Genomic DNA, 19,070 nt, shown 5'->3' with positions numbered 1-19,070 from the left:
CATTTGTGTTTTGGTTGACTTCCCTTGTGTTTTGGGCGAGAACTCTCATCCAAGGTTCCAAGATGTTCCAGCGATTTCTTGGCCAGGTATCACTAGCAAATCCACACACTGCATGGATCTTTGCGGTGACACTCTATATTTTCATGGTCTTCGTCTTGCTGGCTTTTGGGATTCACCACTTGAAGAAGAACTTCTCTCTCGTGGCTGGACTTATTCTCACTGTTGTTAGCTTGGTTATGCTGGAACTCAACTCCCCTCCTTCCTGATTTCATGATCTTGATCTTAAATTCTCCCCAAAATCAATCAAACAATCCAGTTTTTCTTGCTTCAATGTCAAAGGTATTGTTCGTACTCCTGGCACTTCGTGATTTTAAATATTTATTTATTTTTATAAAGATTTTTGGTATGTACAGCGACGGTGCCACTGAGATATTGTTTGAAAATATCAAATCAGCTTCGTGACTTGTATAGTACCTTGGCAAGGAATTTCAAAAAAAGAATAAATTCTAAAGCTTTTGAGCAAAGATTAAAAGTCTTGATCTTGCCTCCTGGCAGCATTGATATTATTTCTTTCCTTTTCATTTCTTTCTTGCTGTGTCGATGTTCATCTCATTTTTTCTCGCTGATAGATATCCAACCCATCTCCCATTCGCCACAGTGCTAGTTTTGTCCATGTTTGTTAAGATTGCTCTCCAGGATGTCAGCAGATCCACTGTAGATCGCTCGAGTTGTTTTTGGAGTGGAGGAATATAGGATTTGCGTGATTGGAACTTTGGAGCTTGGCCATGGGTTCCTGTAGAATCTGAGCTTTTGGGTCTTTTGGCTTCACAAGAATCCATATCACCATATCATTTGAAATCTTTGCAGTTCTCTCTTGATTTTTTTTCTTTATTTATTTTTGTTTGCTTGCTTGCTTGCTTCCTTTGGAATCTCGAGAATGGGAAGAACGAAGCCCAGGTCCAAGAAATCCATTGAGGACGATGCCACCAACAATTTGGGGATTGATAACAGGGCAGCAGAAGCTCCAAGGAAGAGGGGCAGGCCAAAGAAAGTGATTCAACACGAAAGCGAAGAAGATCAACAAGAGAAAGAAGAGAAGCATCAAGAACAGGAGGGAGTTCTAGATGATCACTTTGATCCAAAGCCATTCTTTGAAGACAGTGGCAGCAGCAAAGATGTGGTTAATGCCCACAAGCAAGAACAAAACGAAGAAGCTCCAGCTCGCTTTCTTCCAAGAAAAAGGGGGAGGCCTCCCAAAGCCAAAGCAATAGCAGTAGCTCCAGAGCAGCAAGCCAAGAAGAAAGGATACAGTCGACGCAAGAGTGAGCCACACAGAGCCGCTGGCTTCGCAGCCAAATGAATCGACGATCGATCGATGCGATCGACAAATCAATGGAAAAATCCCGTTTTTTGGATCCAAAATCCCAAAATCTTGCTTATTGTTTCAAACATACTTGTCGTATCGTGAGCTGCTTCCAATCCATCCAACCGAAAGTTTTCGATCAATCACTGTTACCTTTCGTTCAAACTAAGAAGCAAACAAAATAATTTTGATAAAAAAAAATTCGTGGCCGATTCCTCCATTTTAAAGCCGTGCAAGAAAAGGACTTCCTTTCGCAGTTAAAATATTGGTCTTGTCTTGACTTCCAGACGATGCCAATGATAAATGAGCTCTTCGCCATTCCAATCTCCAAAGCTTTCGATCACCAGCGATGCCGATCTCCACAGTGCCCTCGATCAGCTCCGACTCTCGAGCGACTGCTGCAACCTCTACGAGGGGATCGTCAAGTACTGCGGCAAAAGCAAGAATCTCTCGGCTGGAAGACGCGCGCACTCTCTTCTCCAACAAAGCTCGCTTCGATCGGACAGATACCTCGCTAATCTCCTCGTGGAAATGTATGGGAAGTGTGGGAAGCTGGACGAGGCTCGGCGGGTTTTTGACACCATCGCGGTGCCGAATGTTTTCTCATGGACTCTCCTGCTCGTTGTATATGCCCATAACGGGCATTTGCGTAAATCTCGACAGATTTTTGAAGCGATGCCGGAAAAGGATGTTGCTGCCTGGAACGCGATGATGAACCTCTATGTTGAGAACCAGGACTTTGATTCTGCTAAAGAAATCTTTGATCGAATGAAAGCCAGAGATGTGTTCTCGTGGACTGCAATGATCACTGCATACTCGCACAGTGGGGATTTGGAGAGCGCAAAAGCTTGTTTCGATCGAATGAAGCGTCGTAACTCCGTTACATGGAATGCTATGTTAGCTGCGTACATACGAAATGGCCATACGGTAGAAGCCGAGTCTTTCTTCCGAAAGATTCCGCGTCCTGATGCTGTTTCGTGGAACTCAATCATATCCGCAGTTGCCAAATGCGGGGATTTGCGGCGAGCAAGACAACTTTTCGATCAGTCACCGGAGAAAAACGTCGTAACTTACAACACTATGATCACCAGCTTTGTTCAGACCAATCGTGTCGATCTTGCAAAGAATTTCTTCGATCGGATGGAAGAGAAAGACTCGGTTTCGTGGAACGCGATGATAACCGGGTATGCCCAAAGCGGCCATCTCGACAAAGCCCGAGAGATGTTTGATCGAATGCCCGATAGAGATAGAGATCCGGCGTCCTGGAACTCGATGATAAGCGGATACGCTCTTGAAGGACGCCTCGAGGATGCGAAGTTCCTGTTTGATTCCATGGACGGGAAGAGAAACTTGGTGTCCTGGAACGCTCTCATCGCTGGCTACGGGCAGAATGGCTATGGAAAAGAAGCCATCAATCTCTTCAAGAAAATGGTGGTGGAGTTTCGATCGGAGCTTCCAAACAAGGTGACTTGCATCAGTGTTTTGGATGCCTGCGCGAGCAGCCTCTCGCTGAGCGATGGCCGAGCTATGCACGCCAGGATCTTCCTTTACGGCGTCCAGTCCGAGACAGTGGTGGGAAACTCGCTCATCAACATGTATGGGAAGTGTGGCTTGCTGGATCAAGCCGCGAGAATTCTCATCACGATGCCTCACGCCAATTCAATCTCCTGGAACACCTTGATCGGATCGTATGCTCAGCTCGGCCGCGCGGCGATCGCAATCCAGCTCCTCCCGCTCATGATCTGCGATGGATTCCAGCCCTGCCAGGTGACTTTCTCGGGAGTTCTCTCGGCTTGCGGCCATGGAGGGCTGTGGAGCAGAGCGCGCGAGTTCTTCGTGTCGATGGTGGGCGATTTTGGGGTAGAACCCATCGCCGGGCACTACGCGTGTGTGATCGATCTTCTGGGCCGCTCCGGGCTGCTGATCGAGGCTCAGGATTTGCTCCAATCCACGCCGCAGGACGAGATCTCGTGCATGTCGATCGTGGGCGCGTCGAGGCTGCACGGCAATTGCGGGATTGGATCGCAAGCGGCGCTGCGCGCGTCGCAAATCGATCCACAGAGTTCCGCGCCCTACGTGTTCTTAAGCTCTTTTTAAACTGGGTGGAATATGCTCCATCAACGGTGGATGTCGCGAGGGCGCCATGTTAGGGCACGCCCGTTCGCGAGCAAGAACTCGAGCGATCGGAGCTGCTGATGGGCGATCGCAATTCTAGCTGGGATTAGCTCGCCGTGACGATCGATCGGTAGAACACACTCAGAAAATTGGATTTGGCGCAATGGGGCGCCGGAAATCAAATGTGATCCTGCGAGCTCTGTCGTGCTTGAAGCACCAGGCTGGGAGCAGCGTTCGCTCGCTATCCAAATTGCTAGGATGCCGGGCGCCGCGGGGCAGCATCAAGAAGCTCGCCAGGAAGAAGAGGATTTCTAGGGGCAATTCGGTGGGATTCAAGCTCGCATCCAGATCGATAAGCAGTAGCAAGCACTTGGAATCGAAGAGGAAGAAGAAGAAGAAGAAGAACGATCACCACCGCAGAAGAAAGCGATCGAGGAAGAGCGAGCAGCATGATCACAAGCTCAAGCGGCGAAGGAGGCGACGACGAAGAAGACGAAGAAAACAAAAGGGAAGAGGCTCGCGCGGGAAATGGGGATTGCTGTGACATAGATTTTCCCTTCTATAAGTTCTCTCCTTTTGTCCCCTTTGGTGCCCAGCTATGGCGGCCATTTTGACCAAACAATGGCGTTTATTTAGGGCTTATTGCGTCATCGCGTGGAGGAGAGAAGACGCGTTCCCGCCGCGCTGCCATGATGCTCGTTCCAGAGTGATGCGATCGCGGCAATCTCCAAGAGGCCGGCGCCATGAATCGAGGCGCGATTGGCAGCGTCGTCCTCGCCATCGCCTTGCTCGCCCTCGTCGCGAATGTATCGCACGCCGTGGAGGAGGATCGGTCGTCGGTGAGTGTCAGGGCTAGGGTAGCGCCGGGTGAGAAGGATCAGGGATGGAGCGGCTCGAGAACAGCGGCATCGAGGGTTTCTGTGGCGACTGTGGCGATTCTCACGCTTGGAATGGCTGCCGCTACTGGTCTCGGTGCCGTGCCGTTCTTCTTCGTGGAGTTGCAAGCAAAATGGGCCGGACTGTGCAACGGGATCGCGTCTGGAGTGATGCTTGCCGCGAGCTTCGATTTAATCCAGGAAGGCCAGAGGTTTGGAGGAGGAAATTGGGTGGTGGCGGGCATTCTTTCGGGTGGACTCTTCATTCTCTACAGCCAAAAGGTTCGTTCTCCTCTAGAACACTGGATTTATTTTTCTAGAACACTGTCATCCTATTCTTTGCTTTTTTTCTTGCAGGTTTTGGAGAGGTTTGGGGACGTGAAGCTCATGGATGTCAAGGGTGCTGATGCAAGGAAAATGCTCCTTGTGATTGGTATCATGACGCTTCACTCGTTTGGAGAAGGATCTGGAGTGGGAGTTTCCTTTGCCGGACCCAAGGGACTCTCGCAAGGACTCACTGTGACGCTGGCGATTGCTGTGCACAACATTCCCGAGGGATTGGCAGTGAGTATGGTCCTTGCGTCGCGAGGGGTCTCGGCTCGCAATGCGATGCTTTGGAGTACCTTTACTTCTTTGCCACAGGTAACGCTTGATCTTTTGTTTGGTTTGCCAAACCTTTGACACGTTATCTTCTCTCTGGATACAGCCATTGGTAGCAGTACCAGCTTTTATCTGTGCGGAGGCGTTCCAAAAATTTCTACCTCTCTGCATGGGCTTCGCTGCGGGATGCATGATCTGGATGGTCCTGGCCGAAGTTCTTCCCGACAGTTTTAAGGTGATAGAGCAAACTCTAGAGACTCTTAGGCACGCCTAACGTTGGCTGCTATCCAGGATGCCGATGCTTCCGAAGTTGCCTCCGCGGCAACCGTCTCGATAGCTTTCATGGAGATTCTAAGCGCAGTCATGGAAAGCGGAGCCAGGTATAACTATATCGTTTTTCACCAAAACCAGGGCGGCTTGACAGCTCTAATGTTTCCAGATGGAACAACACTGGCTCTGCTCTTCTCTGGTCACTGCTCTTCGGACTGGGGCCTTTCATCGGCGGCCTCGCTCTAGTTTCGCTCGTCGGCTCGATCAGATTACCTTACTCATTCTTTGGCTCAGTGGGATCCGGGATAGCACTCGTCCTGGCTCTCTGGAGGCCGTCACAGCTCTGGCTCTCGGGAAAGATGGACAGACTAGTTCTCTCGGGGCTCTTCTTCCTGGGAACTTGTCTATGGAGGCTGGCTCACCTGTGGGAAAGCAGAAGACCCCGGAAGGCCGAAGTGGAAGTTTTCATCACCAAGCCAAAGCAAGCCAGCAGCCTGGCTTCCGGGGCGATTCTAGCAGCAGGGACAATGGGCTTCCACGCCTTTGCGGAAGGCTTAGCTCTGGGTGTGGCGGCCAGCAAAGCTTACGGACTTGGAACTCATATGCTCTTGCCGGTTTGTCTCCACGGACTCCCGCGAGGGGCCGCTGTAGCGAGCACCATCTATGGAGCTACTGGAAGCTGGCAGCAGGCATTGGTTCTAGCAACAGTGACGGGATTTGCGAGTCCGGTGGGTGCGATTGTGGCGATTCTGGGAGGACTGAGCTACAGCGGACTAGATTTTTGGATGGTGGTGGCGTGTGGAAGCTTGGTTCCAGCGTTTGGTCGCCAGATTTTGGTGAGAGCTGCTGGAAGGAGGGGCGCGAGCAGCGTGGTGATGGGACTGGTGACTGGCTTTGGGTTTGCGAGCGCGCTTCTTACCAGCACTCGAATGGTTTGTTTGTATACGCCTTACTGTAGCTCGGCTCCAGAAGCTGTGACTTAAGTTAAACAGCAATTTAAAGGAGCCTTTAAAGCTTACCTAGGGTTCTTGCGTTTTGGAAGAAGTGTGAGATGCCGCGAGAAATCTGCAAGAGCAAGACGCACTGAGCGGCATTCTCCAAGAAACAACGCACCGATCGCACCGATCGCTTACATTTTCCCCGAAAGGGAAGGAAATCTCTCGCAGAATCCAAGCACGTCCTCCAGCTCCTGCCGGATCGACTTGAGCTACATAATGGAATGCAAGACCTGGCAAGGACGAGCGCCTCCGATCGCCTCGCCCGAAATGGCGAGGATTTCGGCGTTTCTTAGGATCCAGCAGGAGGAAGAGGCGAAGATTGTGGCGATTCCCGTCCTTGTTGCGGCGTTGAAGGCGTGTGGCAGCTCCGGCGACGTGGATCTCGCGACGAAAATCCATGGCGATGCAGCGGAGAGCGGGCACGATTTCTACGTTGCAAACACGCTGGTGAGCTTGTATGGATAGTGTGTGGCAACTTGGTGGAAGCTGAGAGAGTTTTTGTATCAGAGTGTGGTCTCTTGGGCGGCACTGATGCTGGAAAAGGGGGAAGAGGCACTGGCTTTACAGGCACCACTGTCATGGATGACAAATGACAGGACCTTTGTTGCTGCTCTTAAGGCATAGCAGGCAAGGAAGAAGGCAGCAAAGAGTTGGAAGATGGTTCGTGAAAACAGGGACGCTGGAGAAAGGCATGGATCTCCATTCTCGAGCTTCAGACAAGCATGAGCTAGATATATTCGTGGCCAGCTCGCTGATCGACATGTACGCTATCGTTCGGTGTGGGTGCCCGGACAAGTTTTCGCAGCATGACCTGGTTTCGTTGGTGCTGGGGCACTTGGAAAACGGCCAGCCAGAGCTTGGTTACACAGATTGTGGAAGTTTATTGGACGCTCAGGGGCTCTTCCAGTCCATAATCTGGCACTCTGGAACACGCTGATACTCGGGTATACTGAGAACGTAGTGGACGAGAAGATCGCCTCGACCAGCTCAGCAGGGCTGCAAGCCGAGAGAGAACCGACGCGAAAGTGATCCCGTTCGGCTCTCATTTCTTCTCGTCACGCATTTGATCGAAGAGCTCCATCGCGAGCTTGTAGTTCCCCTGGCAGCTGTATCCCCCAATCAAAGCATTCGAGACTTCCACCCGGAGTCGAAAGCATGCCGAGCTTCCACCATGCCTCCACACTTCCCATACGTGTCCACCAGCGCGGTTCGTAAAACGCAACCGTGGATCCATCTCACGGCCTCCAAAGCCACCAGATTCCCACAAGCCTCGAGTGCGGCCTTGAAGCTCTAGGAATCCAGCGAGAGATCTTCTTCACGTTGTTGTATCCTCGAGAAGAGCTCCAAGGCCACAGATGGTTCCCACTTGTGCGTGAGTGATATGCTCGGCCGACTTTCTTGGAGTAGAGGTTCTTCACGTACTCTCCAAACACGCACGGGACCACGGGTTGTAGGCTGCCGGATGCTCCGGGTCTAAAAGTTTGGGAATCGGAGAAACTCTAACGTCGGAAGATGGATCATAGAAGAGCCCGACCGACGCCCGAGATTTACCCGCGTTCAAGATGGTCCTCTTCAGCTTTGCATTGCGGAGTCTCAAAACTGTTGTTAAACTTGCCTGAAGCTGGTCGATAACAAGAGCACCGGGAATCGACCCGTGTCTTGGAACTTAACTTGGAGCCCCACGACATCATTTTCCTGCAAGAGAATGGGGAGACCACCAACGTCGGAATGACTGCTCAGTCCGATTGCGAGCTCGGGGCTCGGGCAAGGAGGATAATAGTTGAGTTCCAGCGCTGCTTGGTGCTTACCAAATTCCCTCTCGAGATAGTCGGAGCCTAAGCCCAGACCCTCAGACAATGCTCGCAGGAGATGCCATGGCTTGATCCACAGCAACCAACCTCAATGATCCACAGAAAAAACTCTTTAGAGGAAGAAAATAATGCTGCCCTTCGCGAGGACAAGAGCTTTGCCAAGCGCTTGGAGGACAATGGAGGATAAAATAAAAGGCTGGGGAACTAACTGTCTAGTGTGACCCCAAAGCTGTGAATTACATTCATAACTGTTCCTGTTAATTCCTTGATACCGGTTTGGGGTAGGATGTGAGAACATCACAGTGACTTTAGTCCACATAGAACACCAACAAGCAAGATAGATTTTGATGCTTATCGAGCTCCTTTTGTTTAGCTTTACATGTAGTGGCAGCAATGACATATCAAATATCTTTCTCAGACACTTTCTAGCTGAGTATTTTAAATATTTTTATAAAGTATAGTTTAACTTCGAGATTCCATAAGATTAAACATCGAAATTCATATAAATAGGACGCTTTTGTATGATAGGACGCTTTTGTATGATAGACTTTGCTGACTGCAAATAGTCTTTGCTGTAAACTCCGGAATGCAAACACTCCTCAACGCCTATGAGTGCCTTCAGACTTTCCTCAGCCTTTGCCTCGAGCTAAAAAACAGCATATTACGAGCTTTGTAAAAAGTTAAAATTCTTACCACTTCCTTCTTGCCTTTGTTCTCCTTGTATTCCATTTCCAACCTGATCTGTTGACACTCTGCCTTTATCACCCCCTTGAGTGCCTCCCAACTTGCTTCGCTTATCACACATTTACCCTCGCTTTCTGACTCTAAACCACCATTGTGTTTCACTCCCATCACTTGCTTCTTAAATTCAGGGTCTTCCAATTTCTTTATGTTATATACCCTCTGCATGGGCATGGCGTTTATGAACCATTCCCTCACCTGTGCGTATACCAAAGTGAGAACAAAAACAAGACAATAATCACGCAATACACTTACGTAAAATCTACGCAGCCCTTCCAAAACAATCTCCCCATCAATCTCTCCAAACTTGAGCTCCCCGTCAACCAGCTTACACTCGCCAGTCCTGAGCCCCTCAATCGCCGGAGCGAAGTCATCCAGTTTGGCCAGAGCAGTGAGAAGCGGCACAAACCCTTCCAGCACTCGATCCTCCTCGTCCTCCCCATCGTACCGAGGAACCACAAAGCCATTGTTTGGCTGGAACAGCCAGTAATACTCATCATCATCAAGCCACACCGTTCGCTTGCAATCCCCGTCAACCATTGGCACGGAACGAATGTCTTTCACAGACACGACTCTATCGATGCTTGGATCCATATAAGACTTGCAATCGTCCCGGCAACAATATTCTAGAATCCGTCCCGAGGATAGCCTCTTATTTATATTGTCGACGATGTCACTACAATAGAACTCTGCAGAGCAGCTGAATACATAGAGATTATAGATGGCAGCCATGCTCTCCAGGAAAGGGATCAACCCAGGCCTCATGCCGATGTCATAGCCACCAGCCACGAAATCCGTGATTTTCGCGTTCTTGGAGATGAGGCAGTCGTCCAAGTCCAAAACCAGCGCTGGACGTGCCATTGAACTTTTCAGACCCTAAGGTTTGGCTACACTCTTTGCTATATATTTATGACTTTCTGCTGCCACGTGGCGTGCATCCAACGGCGGAGTAAGTCGGTATTGATATCCCATCCCTACCTAAAATAAAAAAGGGAAGGTTTCTCGCGGAAATTGTAGGCTATCGGTGAGAGTTCCACTCAGTGCGTCTGGTTCTTGTAGATTTCGACTTGTTTGGGATCTAAGGCCTGGCACAGGAGCAAGAGGCGAAGATTTTGGCGATGAAATGCCATGGCGATGCATCGGAGCGGGCATGACCACGATCTCTACGTTGTAAACGCATATGGAACTTTGGTGGAAGCTGAGAGAGTTTTTACAGGGATGGGGTATTGCAGTGTGGTCTCTTGGATGGCACTGATGCTGGGCTCGTGGGCTACGTGGAAAACGGGGAAGAGGCACTGGTTTTACAGGCACTGTCATGAATGAGAGCAGAGAAGTGTGGCTCCAAATGACAGGACCTTTGTTGCTGCTCTCAAGGGAGGTCTAGCGGCCAAAGAAGAAGGCAGCAAAGTTGGAAGGTGGTTCGTGAAAACAGGCGCTGGAGAAAGGCACGGATCTTCATTCTCAAGTTTCAGACGAGCTAGATATATTCGTGGCCAGCTCGCTGGGTGCCCGGACAAGTCTCGAGCGGTTTTCGAGAGAATGCCGCAGCATGACCTGGTTTCTGGGATACATGGAAAACGGCCAGCCAGAGATAGCTTTGGTGCTGTTTTTTTCTTCGAGCTGCGCTGAGAATGAGCCGTGCTACGTTGCTGCTCTCAAGGCTTGTAAGAGTTGGCATCGAAGGAGCAAGGGACGAAGCCTGTGGAAGTCCTGGAGATGGGGATGGAAATTTACTCCAGAGCTAGAAGCAGCGGTTTTGACTCCGTCGTGTCAGCAACACTCATCGGTTTATATGCTGCGTGTGAGACCATGATCGACGCTCGGAAGGTCTTTGACAGGATGGAGCAAGTCTCCTGGAATGCTCTAATACTTGGTCAGATGACCAAACTCTAGATCCTTGGAAGAGAACCTGTGGTCGGGGGTCTTGGCATAGAAATCGCTGTGCTTGTGCCATAAAATTAAAGAGAATCCATCAATATGCTTTTAGAATAAAGACGGCTTTAAAATCTATGTTCGCGCCCAAATGGCACGAATCACTGCTGGGCGGCATTTAGCTCCTCTTGATCTCGTCCGTGTTGGAGGGAACTGCATTTGTCTGGATTGATCGTCTCAAACTACAGGATGCTGTCGAACTTTACACCAGCAGACTTCCTTTCTGGATATGTGTGAGAACATCACAGTCCACATGGAACACCAACAAGAAAGTAAGCTTCTGCTTATCGCGCTCCTTTTGTTTAGCTTTAGCTTTACAGGTAGTGGCAGCAATGACGTATCAAATATCTTTCTCAGACACTTTCTAGCTGCAGTGGTTTTGGATAGGAGTATTTTAAGAATATTTGTGTAAAGTATTAACAGCTATGGGGCACGAAAACAAAGTTTAACTTCGAATTGTCGGGACATCATCAGGTTTGTCTCCATGGACTCCCGCGAGGGGCTGCTGTAGCGAGCACAATTAATAAGCGCGAAGAGCTTATATTATTGGTTCTCAATTAAGCCAAGTAGAAAAAATTGAAATAGGACGCTTTTGTATGATAGACTTTGCTGACAAACTCCGGAATGCAAACACTCCTCAACGCCTTCGAGTGCCTTCAGACTTTCCTCAGCCTTTGCCTCAAGCTAAAAAAACAGCAAATTATGAGCTTCTCTTTGAAAAAGGTAAAAATTCTTACCAGTTCCTTCTTGTCTTTCTTCTTCTTGTATGCCATTTCCAAAGTAATCTGTTGATACTCCGCCTTTATCACCCCCTTGAGTACCTCCCAGCTTGCTTCGCTTATCACACATTTACCCTCGCTTTCTGACTCTAAACCACCATTGTGTTTCACTCCAATCACTTGCTTCTTAAATTCAGGGTCTTCCAACAGCTTTCTATCCTTACACCTGAATTTTATCCACAGTGGATTATAATAATCGCTCTGCATGAGCATGGCGTTTATGAACCATTCCCTCACCTGTGCGTATAGCAAAGTAAGAACAAAACACAAGACAATATACACTTACGTAAAACCTACGCAGCCCTTCCGAAACAATCTCCCCATCAATCTCGCCAAACTTGAGCTCCCCGTCAACCAGCTTACACTCTCCAGTCCTAAGCCCCTCAATCGCCGGAGCGAAGTCATCCAGTTTGGCCAGAGCGGTGAGAAGCGGCACAAACCCATCCAGCACTCGATCCTCCTCGTCCTCACCGAGGAACCACAAAGCCATTGTTTGGCTGGACCAGCCAGTAATACTCATCATCATCAAGCCACACCGTTCGCTTGCAATCCAGCCAGCAATCGCAATTGTAAAGATACATGCGATCCTTTTCAACCGTTGGCACGGAACAAATGTCTTTCAGAGACACGACTTCATTGATGCTTGGATCCATATAAGACCTGCAATCGTCCCGGCAACAATATTTTCGAAATCCGTCCAGAGGATAGCCTCGAATTTATATTGTAGACGATGCCACTACAATAGAACTCTGCTGAATACATAGCGATCATAGATGGCAACCATGCTCTCCAGGAAAGGTATCAACCCAGGCCTCATGCCGATCTTGACCACGAAATCCGTGATTTTCGCGTCTCTGGAGACGAGGCACTCGTCCACGTCCAAACGTGCCAATGAACTTTTCAGACCCTAAGAGTGTGATTAAGTTATAATATATTGTCAAGAAACATATCTGATCCTTCCGATTGGAGGATGAGAAATTTCCCTCTCGCGGAAAATGTAAGCTCCAGACACACTAGTAAGATCATGCAAATTTATTCTGTAATTGTTTTTTTTTTTTTTTGTTTGGTCGTCGCAAAATGATCGCATTATTTATCTCGCAAAAATATTACAGTACACACAAAAATGCACAAGATAGAACCACTCCTATATACTCACGCAGCAGCAGTAGTAGTGGCATTGGCAGCGGCCGTAGGAGTAGTGTCACTCGAGGATCCGGTGGCACCAGTGAGAGCATTCCTGTTATTGTTATTGTTGTACCACGGATTCCAGAAGCTCTTCCATGTCGATGCTGGCGATGGCGGCTTGGGCCTGTACCTCACCCTCACGTTCTTGAGCGAGTGCTCCAGCCTCTCGTTGTGCTCCCTCATGCAGCTGAGCGAGAAGCACAGCTGCCGGATCGCCGCTCTCTTCTCCTCGGCCATCTCCGAGCTCTGGAGCTTGTTCTCTTGCTCGAGAGCCACCACCTTGCTCGACAGCTGCGAGTTTGCGAGGGACATCCGCTGCCTCTCCGCCTGGAGAGCTTTCATCTCGCCCTGAAGCTTTACCAGTGCGTCGTCCTTGGCCTTGAGCGCCTGCTCGCTCTCGCTCACGTCCCGGCCCAGCGCCTTTGTCCTCTGCGTGATGCTTGAAACCTCGGCTCGCAGGAACATGAGCACTGTCACCAGCGTCTTGTTCTGCTTGTTCCCTGCCTCCACTTCCTCCACCAAGTTCCTGTTCTCCTGCTCCAGCACCGAGATCTTTTCTTCCAATCCTTGCACCTTCTCTGCCATGGACTCGAGCTTGCTGCGTAGCCTCTTGTCCTCTTCACGGAGCTCCAGTAACTCGGCATGCATCCGGTTGAGCTGCTCGGTCGCGGTTTTCAGCTGCTCTGTGACCTCGGCCTTGTCGTCCCGCAGCTTGATAAAGTCTCCTTCCAGCCTCTTGATTAAGATGTCCCGCTTGGACAGCTCGAACTTGAGCATCCGGTTCTCCTCCTGCACAGAAGCAAGCTCCTGCTGTAAATCACGTACCTTGTTGGATTCCTCCAGCAAGGTCTGGTTCTCGTTTTCTAGCGCCGCCAGCTTGTCCTGCATTGCGTGAACTCCCTCCACCTCCGCGGCTAGTTTATCTCCCAGGTCCTTGTTCTCCGTGTGAAGTGTTCGGACGACCTCTTCGAATTCCGTCACCTTCGTGTCCAGCTGATTCTTGACACCCGCCTTTTCATCCTCCAGCTTTTGCACCTCAGTGGACATGTCCTTCTCCAACACGTCCTTTTCTTTTTGCAAGCAGGCCAGCTCGTCGTTGAGCTTGACGATGCTCGTAGAGACCTGATGGTGCTCCTCCTTTACTCTTTGATACTCCGCATCCAGCTTTTCGTTCTTGTCTTTAAGCCCGGCAATCTCTAGCTGGAGGCCACCAATTCTCTGCTCGCTCTCGCTCGTCTTTCTGGCGTCCATTGCAACGAGTTCGTCTTTTTCGGACTTGAGTTTGGTGATCTGTTCCTCAAGCTCTCGAAGCTGAGCATCCTTGTTTGATATCTCGCCTTGCAGTTGTAGCTCCTGTTCTTTTAGCGCTCTATGGTTTGCTTGCAAGTCCGCCACATGCTTTTCAACAACATCCTGTCCAACCAGCGCCCGTGTTTCCTGCTGCTCTTCAGGCTTCTCCATCCCAAAGAACGTAAGCAGCTTCCAGATCTCTTTTGATCTGGTCTCCTTGAATGCTTCGTAATCTCTTGTCATCACGGTCAGGTTCTCCTCCCTCTCCTTCAAGTGAGAGGCCAGCTCCGTGTGGAGCATGCTTGCCTTCTTTACCTCCTTGTTCAAGGAATCCTTCTCTTGCTTCAGCTTATCAATCTCGTCTTCGAGTTGCTGGATACGTGCGCTTCGACGCTCTAAGTCACTGCTTAAGCATGCTTCCCGTTCTTTGAGCTCCCCGTACTTCGACTGTAGTTCCATGGCTTTTTTCTCCACCTCGTCATGAGTCACATCTCGCTCCTCAGGCGGGCTATCATCCGCTCCAAACAAATACTTGAACAGGCTGAAAGACTCGCGCGACTTAGCTTGTTTGAAGCTCTCAAACTCAAGCTCTCTCGTCTCGTGCACCTCGGCTTTTTCATCCAGTAAAGCCTGTGTCTTCTCCTTCAGCTGCTTCATCTCTTCCAGATCACAGGCGCTTCGGCTCAACTTTGCTTTAAACTCTTCCTTCTCTTGTTGTGCCCTGAGGCGAGTCTGCTCCAATTCAGACTTGGTATCCACCAAGTCCGACTCCACGTTTTTCTTCCCGGCTTGAAGCTGTTCGTGTTCCTTTTGCAAGGATGTTAGCTCCGCATTGAGCTTCTCCATGCTTGCAGAGACACTCGCATGCTCTTCATTAGCCTTCTGTAAATCTGCGGCTAGTTTCTGGCACCTTTCTTCGAAATCCTTGGCCGTGACTTCCAGCTCTTGAATTTTACGGTCGTAATCAGCTGTTTTCTTCGCCTCATTCTCAACACTCCTTTGATGCTCTTCATGCAGGTCACATTTTTCCTGTTTGAGCTGCCCGATCTCTTCCATGGCTTCCTGGAGTCGAGCATTACTAGCAGAAAGGTCGTCCTCCAGCTCCCGCTGTCGCTTCTCCAGCTCCAGTTGACTAGCTTGCAAAGCTACCTTAGTATTCTCCAAGTCCGACTCTGCCATCTTCTTCTCCGCCTGAAGCTGTTCGTGCTCCTTTTGCAAGCCCGCCAGCTCTGCATCGAGCTTTTGCACGTTTGCAGAGACACTCGCATGCTCTTCAGTAACCTTCTGAAACTCTGCTGTTAGCTTCTGGCAATTTTCCTCAGACTCCTTGACAGTCGCTTCCAGCTCTTGAAGTTTACGTTCGTAATCAACGGTTTGCTTCGCCTCCTTCTCAATACTCCTCTGATGCTCCTCATGCAGATCGCTCTTGTCTTGTTTGAGCTTGCCGATCTCTTCCACAAGTTCCTGGAGACGAGCATTGCTAGCAGAAAGTTCGTCCTGTAGCTGCCGCTCTCGTCTCTCCAGCTCCAGTTGGCTAGTTTGCAAGTCCACCTTAGTTTTTTCCAAGTCCGAATCTGCTTGCTTCTTCCCCGCCTGAAGCTGTTCGTGCTCCTTTTGCAGGCAGGTCAGCTCCGCAATCACCTTTTTTAGATTTCCAGAGACATCCCCGTGCTCTTCGGTAACCTTCTGGAGCTCTGCAGATAGTTGTCGCTGCTTCTTCTCGGACTCACTGACCAAAACTTCCAGCTCTTGGATTCTGCGTTCGTACTCTGCTGCTTTCTTTGTCTCATTCTCGACAGTCCTCTGATACTCTTCTTGGAGGTCACTCTTCTCCTGTTTGATTTTGTCAGTCTCTTCGACAAGTTCTTGGATACGGGCATTGCTCGTAGACATTTCGTCCTGCAGCTGTAGCTCCCGTTTTTTTAGCTCTTGGTGGCTGGTTTGCAGGTCCGTCACATGCCTCTCGATAACGTCGTGAGTAAGTTCTCGTGACTGATCAGCTGTTTTCTCCTTTTCCAGCCCGAAAAACGCTAGCAGATTGAACATCTCTTTCGATCTGGTCTCCTTGAGCATATCAAACTCTTTCGTCACCGAGTTCAGATTTTCTGTTTGTTTCTCGAAGTCAGATACCAGTTTTGTGTGCAGTCCGGTACTCTTTTGGTATTCTTTATCGAGGGAGCTCTTTTCTTGCTTCAGCTTCTCAATCTCCTCCTCGAGCTGTTGAATGCGAGTCTTTCCATCAAGAATTTCGTTCTGTAAGCATGTTCCATGCTCCTCGAGCTCCTGAAGACGGGTCGTCTTTGCAGATAGCTCGCTTTGCAGCTGTAGCTCCCTCTCTTTCAAGTCTGCATGGCTTGTTTGGAACGTTGCCAGGTGTTTTTCAACATCGTCGTAGGAGCCTTCCCCGTTTTCCACACCAAGTGACGAAAGCAGCCTGAGAATCTCTCTGGATCGCATCTCTTTGAGTTTCTCCAGCTCTTCGTTCACCGAGTTCAGGCTCTTCGTTTGCTGCTCACAGTCAGAAGTGAGTTTATCCTGCATCGTCGTGCTTTTCTTCAACTCTTCATCAAGAAGTTCCTTTTCTCCCTTCAGCGTGGCGATTTCTTCTTCGAGTTGCTGAATTCGGATGTTTCCTTCTATAATGTCGCTCTTCAAGGACACTTCTCGTGCCTTCAGCTCCGAGTACTTCGACTGCAGTTCGATCGCTTTCTTCGCCACCTCGTCATGGCTTACATCCCGTTCTTCAGGCTGATCGTCGTCATCTCCAAAGAGAAACTTATACAAGCTGAAAGTTTCTCGAGACCTGGTGTGCTTTAAACTTTCCATCTCGAGCTCCCTCGTCTTGTGCAGCTGGGAATTCTCATCCAGCAACGCCTGGGCTTCATCCTTGAGTCTTTTCACCTCCTCCAGTTCACTGGTAACTTTGCCCATCCTTTCCTGGAGCTCTTCTTTTTCTTGCGACCAGATCACACGAAGCCTCTCAGACTCGTTTTTGGATGTCACCAACTCGGACTTCGCCTGCTCGTTGTCCGTGTTAAGTTGCCGAAGCTGTCCATTCATTTCTTCCTTCTCAGACTGGAGCTTCTGCGCATGTGCTTCTAATGCCTCCCTGGCCTTCTCAGAAACGACAAGCTTTTGTTCTAACGTCGAGATTTGTTCCTTGCATGCTTCGAGATCCTTAACTATCTTTTCAACTTCACCCTCCTTGTCGGATATTGTGGCTTTCAGGGACGTGATTACTTCTTCCCGTTTTTGAAGCTCCAGTGAAAGCTCGCGCAGCTTTTCCATGCTACTCTGGAGCTCTGCTGCTACCTTCTCCTTCTCTTCCTTTGTATTTGCAATCTCTGTCTCCAGCCTCCGACAAAGCTCGGTTGCTGCTGAAACTTCGGCCTGGAGTTTCTCGTGCTTGCCTTGCAAATCCTGATGCTTTTCTGTCAGTGTCTTCATGCTTGCACCGAGAACAAAAGCTTCATCAATTCCTCTTTGGTGAGTCGAGCTGAGTTCAGCATGCTGCCCTTGTACAGCAGCAAGCTCGGACTTCAAACGCTGAACCTCGGAATCCAGTGACATCGATTTCTGTCCTTCCTCCTCAAACTGGCTCACGAGACTTGCTTTCTCTGTTCGCAAAGCCGACAGCTCCGCTTCCAAGTTGGTGGAGTAATCTGTCTTGCTCGACAGCTGTTCCTCTGAACTTCTGTTAAGTTCCCGGAGGTTCTCTATCTCGGTTCCATGGAATGCTACTTTTGCCTCCAGTTCTGATTTCTCTTGCTCGAGGCGACCGATCTGATCTTCTTTCTCCTGCATCGTGACCTTGAGTCCATCGAGGTTTTCTTGCAGTATCCTGTGCTGTTCAGTAGCCGATGCAAGGCTTTCTTCCAGCTGCTTGAGTGCTGCCTTCGCTTCGGAATCGCTGGACTCTTTCATGGCTTGGAGATCCAAAATGTTCTTCTCTGCCAGCTTTTTGGCTTCTGTTACTTCTGAGAGTTCCGTCTGAAGGTTCGAGTGAGTGGCTTGCAGAGTTGCAAGCGTCTCCGTAAGAACCTTGACACGCTCTCCTACAGAGAGAGCCTCCTCCCCATGTTTCTGGCACTCGGATTTCAGCTCGTTGATTTTCGCTTGCGCTTCGCTCAACTCTTGTTGCTTCTGACTCTGAAGATCGGACATCTCGCGCTCCAACGAACTTAAGTGTTCAGCATGAATGGCAAGCTGGCTCTGAGACTTAGTTTTTGCTGCATCGAGGCGGGAAATGCCTTCTTCGAGTTTCTGAACCCACAGCCAAATATCCGTCTCCGAATCCAGTCCATGATCTTCAAGCCTTCGGACGAGGTCGAACACCTTCGAGTGCAGCTTTTTAACAGCTTCTTCTTGCTCTTTGGCTTGCAACTCGCTAGCTGAAATAATACTTCTGAGGTTCCTGATTTCTTCTTGCAAGGAGATGACTTCTTCTTTCAGGCTGCCAACCTCAGCTGCATGTGCTTCAACTTTGGCTTGAAGCTCCGACTTATCTTTCTCGAGAGCACCAATCTGTTCTTGAAGTTCTCTGACGCGCTCGGCACCAGAAGTTATCTCGCTTTTGAGTGTCTGAATATCGTTCTCTTTTTCAGTGAGCATGTTTTGATGTTCAGCCGACAGACTCACATGCAGCTCCCTGAGTTCCCTGTTTTCGTTCGAGTGTGTGTTGAGTTGATCTTCCAGCGTCAAATGCCTGTCGTGAAGTTCCGTCTTTTCCCTCGTAAGCTTGGATACTACCTCTTCGGCAGCTTGCAGCTCACTCGTCTTCTGAGAAACTTCTGCAGCCAGACTTTCACGTTCTTGCTCGAGTTTCTGAACTCCCGCCTTAAGAGTCTTTTGTATCTCGCTACTCCTCTGACTGTCCACCTGCAGTCGTGAGCACTCTTGCTGTAGCTCCTTGATCATCTCGTGCAAAGATAAATTCTTTGCTGCTGCACCGTCATCCTTGGCCGAGTGATCCATCTCCATCTCTCCCAGAAACACGCTGATCTCCTCGTTTGCTTTGCGTAGTTGATCAATCAAGCCTTTGTTCTCGGTCGACAGTTTGGTCATCTCGTCTTTTAAAGAGGTCCGCTCCGTTTGCAAAGAGGTGACTTCCT

At 49.5% G+C, this 19,070-nt stretch overlaps 3 protein-coding genes across 3 annotated transcripts; 2 read left to right on the top strand and 1 right to left on the bottom strand.

Moving 5' to 3' along the window:
- The first annotated feature begins 1,576 nt into the window (after positions 1–1,576).
- On the top strand, positions 1,577–4,113 carry LOC9630251 (pentatricopeptide repeat-containing protein At4g02750). Its single transcript, XM_024661380.1, has one exon. The coding sequence runs from the start codon at positions 1,667–1,669 to the stop codon at positions 3,458–3,460; it is 1,794 nt and encodes a 597-aa protein (XP_024517148.1). The 5' UTR covers positions 1,577–1,666; the 3' UTR covers positions 3,461–4,113.
- Positions 4,114–4,117: 4 nt separating this feature from the next.
- Positions 4,118–6,239, top strand: LOC9629794 (putative zinc transporter At3g08650). The gene is made up of 5 exons (XM_002987554.2): positions 4,118–4,635; positions 4,711–4,995; positions 5,060–5,188; positions 5,245–5,333; positions 5,393–6,239. Exons 1-5 carry the CDS (start codon positions 4,222–4,224, stop codon positions 6,204–6,206), a joined length of 1,731 nt encoding a protein of 576 aa, XP_002987600.2. The 5' UTR covers positions 4,118–4,221; the 3' UTR covers positions 6,207–6,239.
- Positions 6,240–12,546: 6,307 nt separating this feature from the next.
- On the bottom strand, positions 12,547–19,064 carry LOC9629790 (interaptin). The gene has a single exon (XM_024661439.1). It carries the CDS (start codon positions 19,021–19,023, stop codon positions 12,637–12,639), a length of 6,387 nt encoding a protein of 2,128 aa, XP_024517207.1. The 5' UTR covers positions 19,024–19,064; the 3' UTR covers positions 12,547–12,636.
- Between the last annotated feature and the right edge of the window lie 6 nt (positions 19,065–19,070).

The sequence above is a fragment of the Selaginella moellendorffii genome, unplaced genomic scaffold (genome assembly GCF_000143415.4).
Source record: "Selaginella moellendorffii unplaced genomic scaffold, v1.0 SELMOscaffold_82, whole genome shotgun sequence".
Lineage (NCBI taxonomy): Eukaryota > Viridiplantae > Streptophyta > Lycopodiopsida > Selaginellales > Selaginellaceae > Selaginella > Selaginella moellendorffii.
The sequence above is the reverse complement of the archived record's forward strand: the minus strand, read 5'-3'. Positions and strand labels throughout refer to the sequence as shown.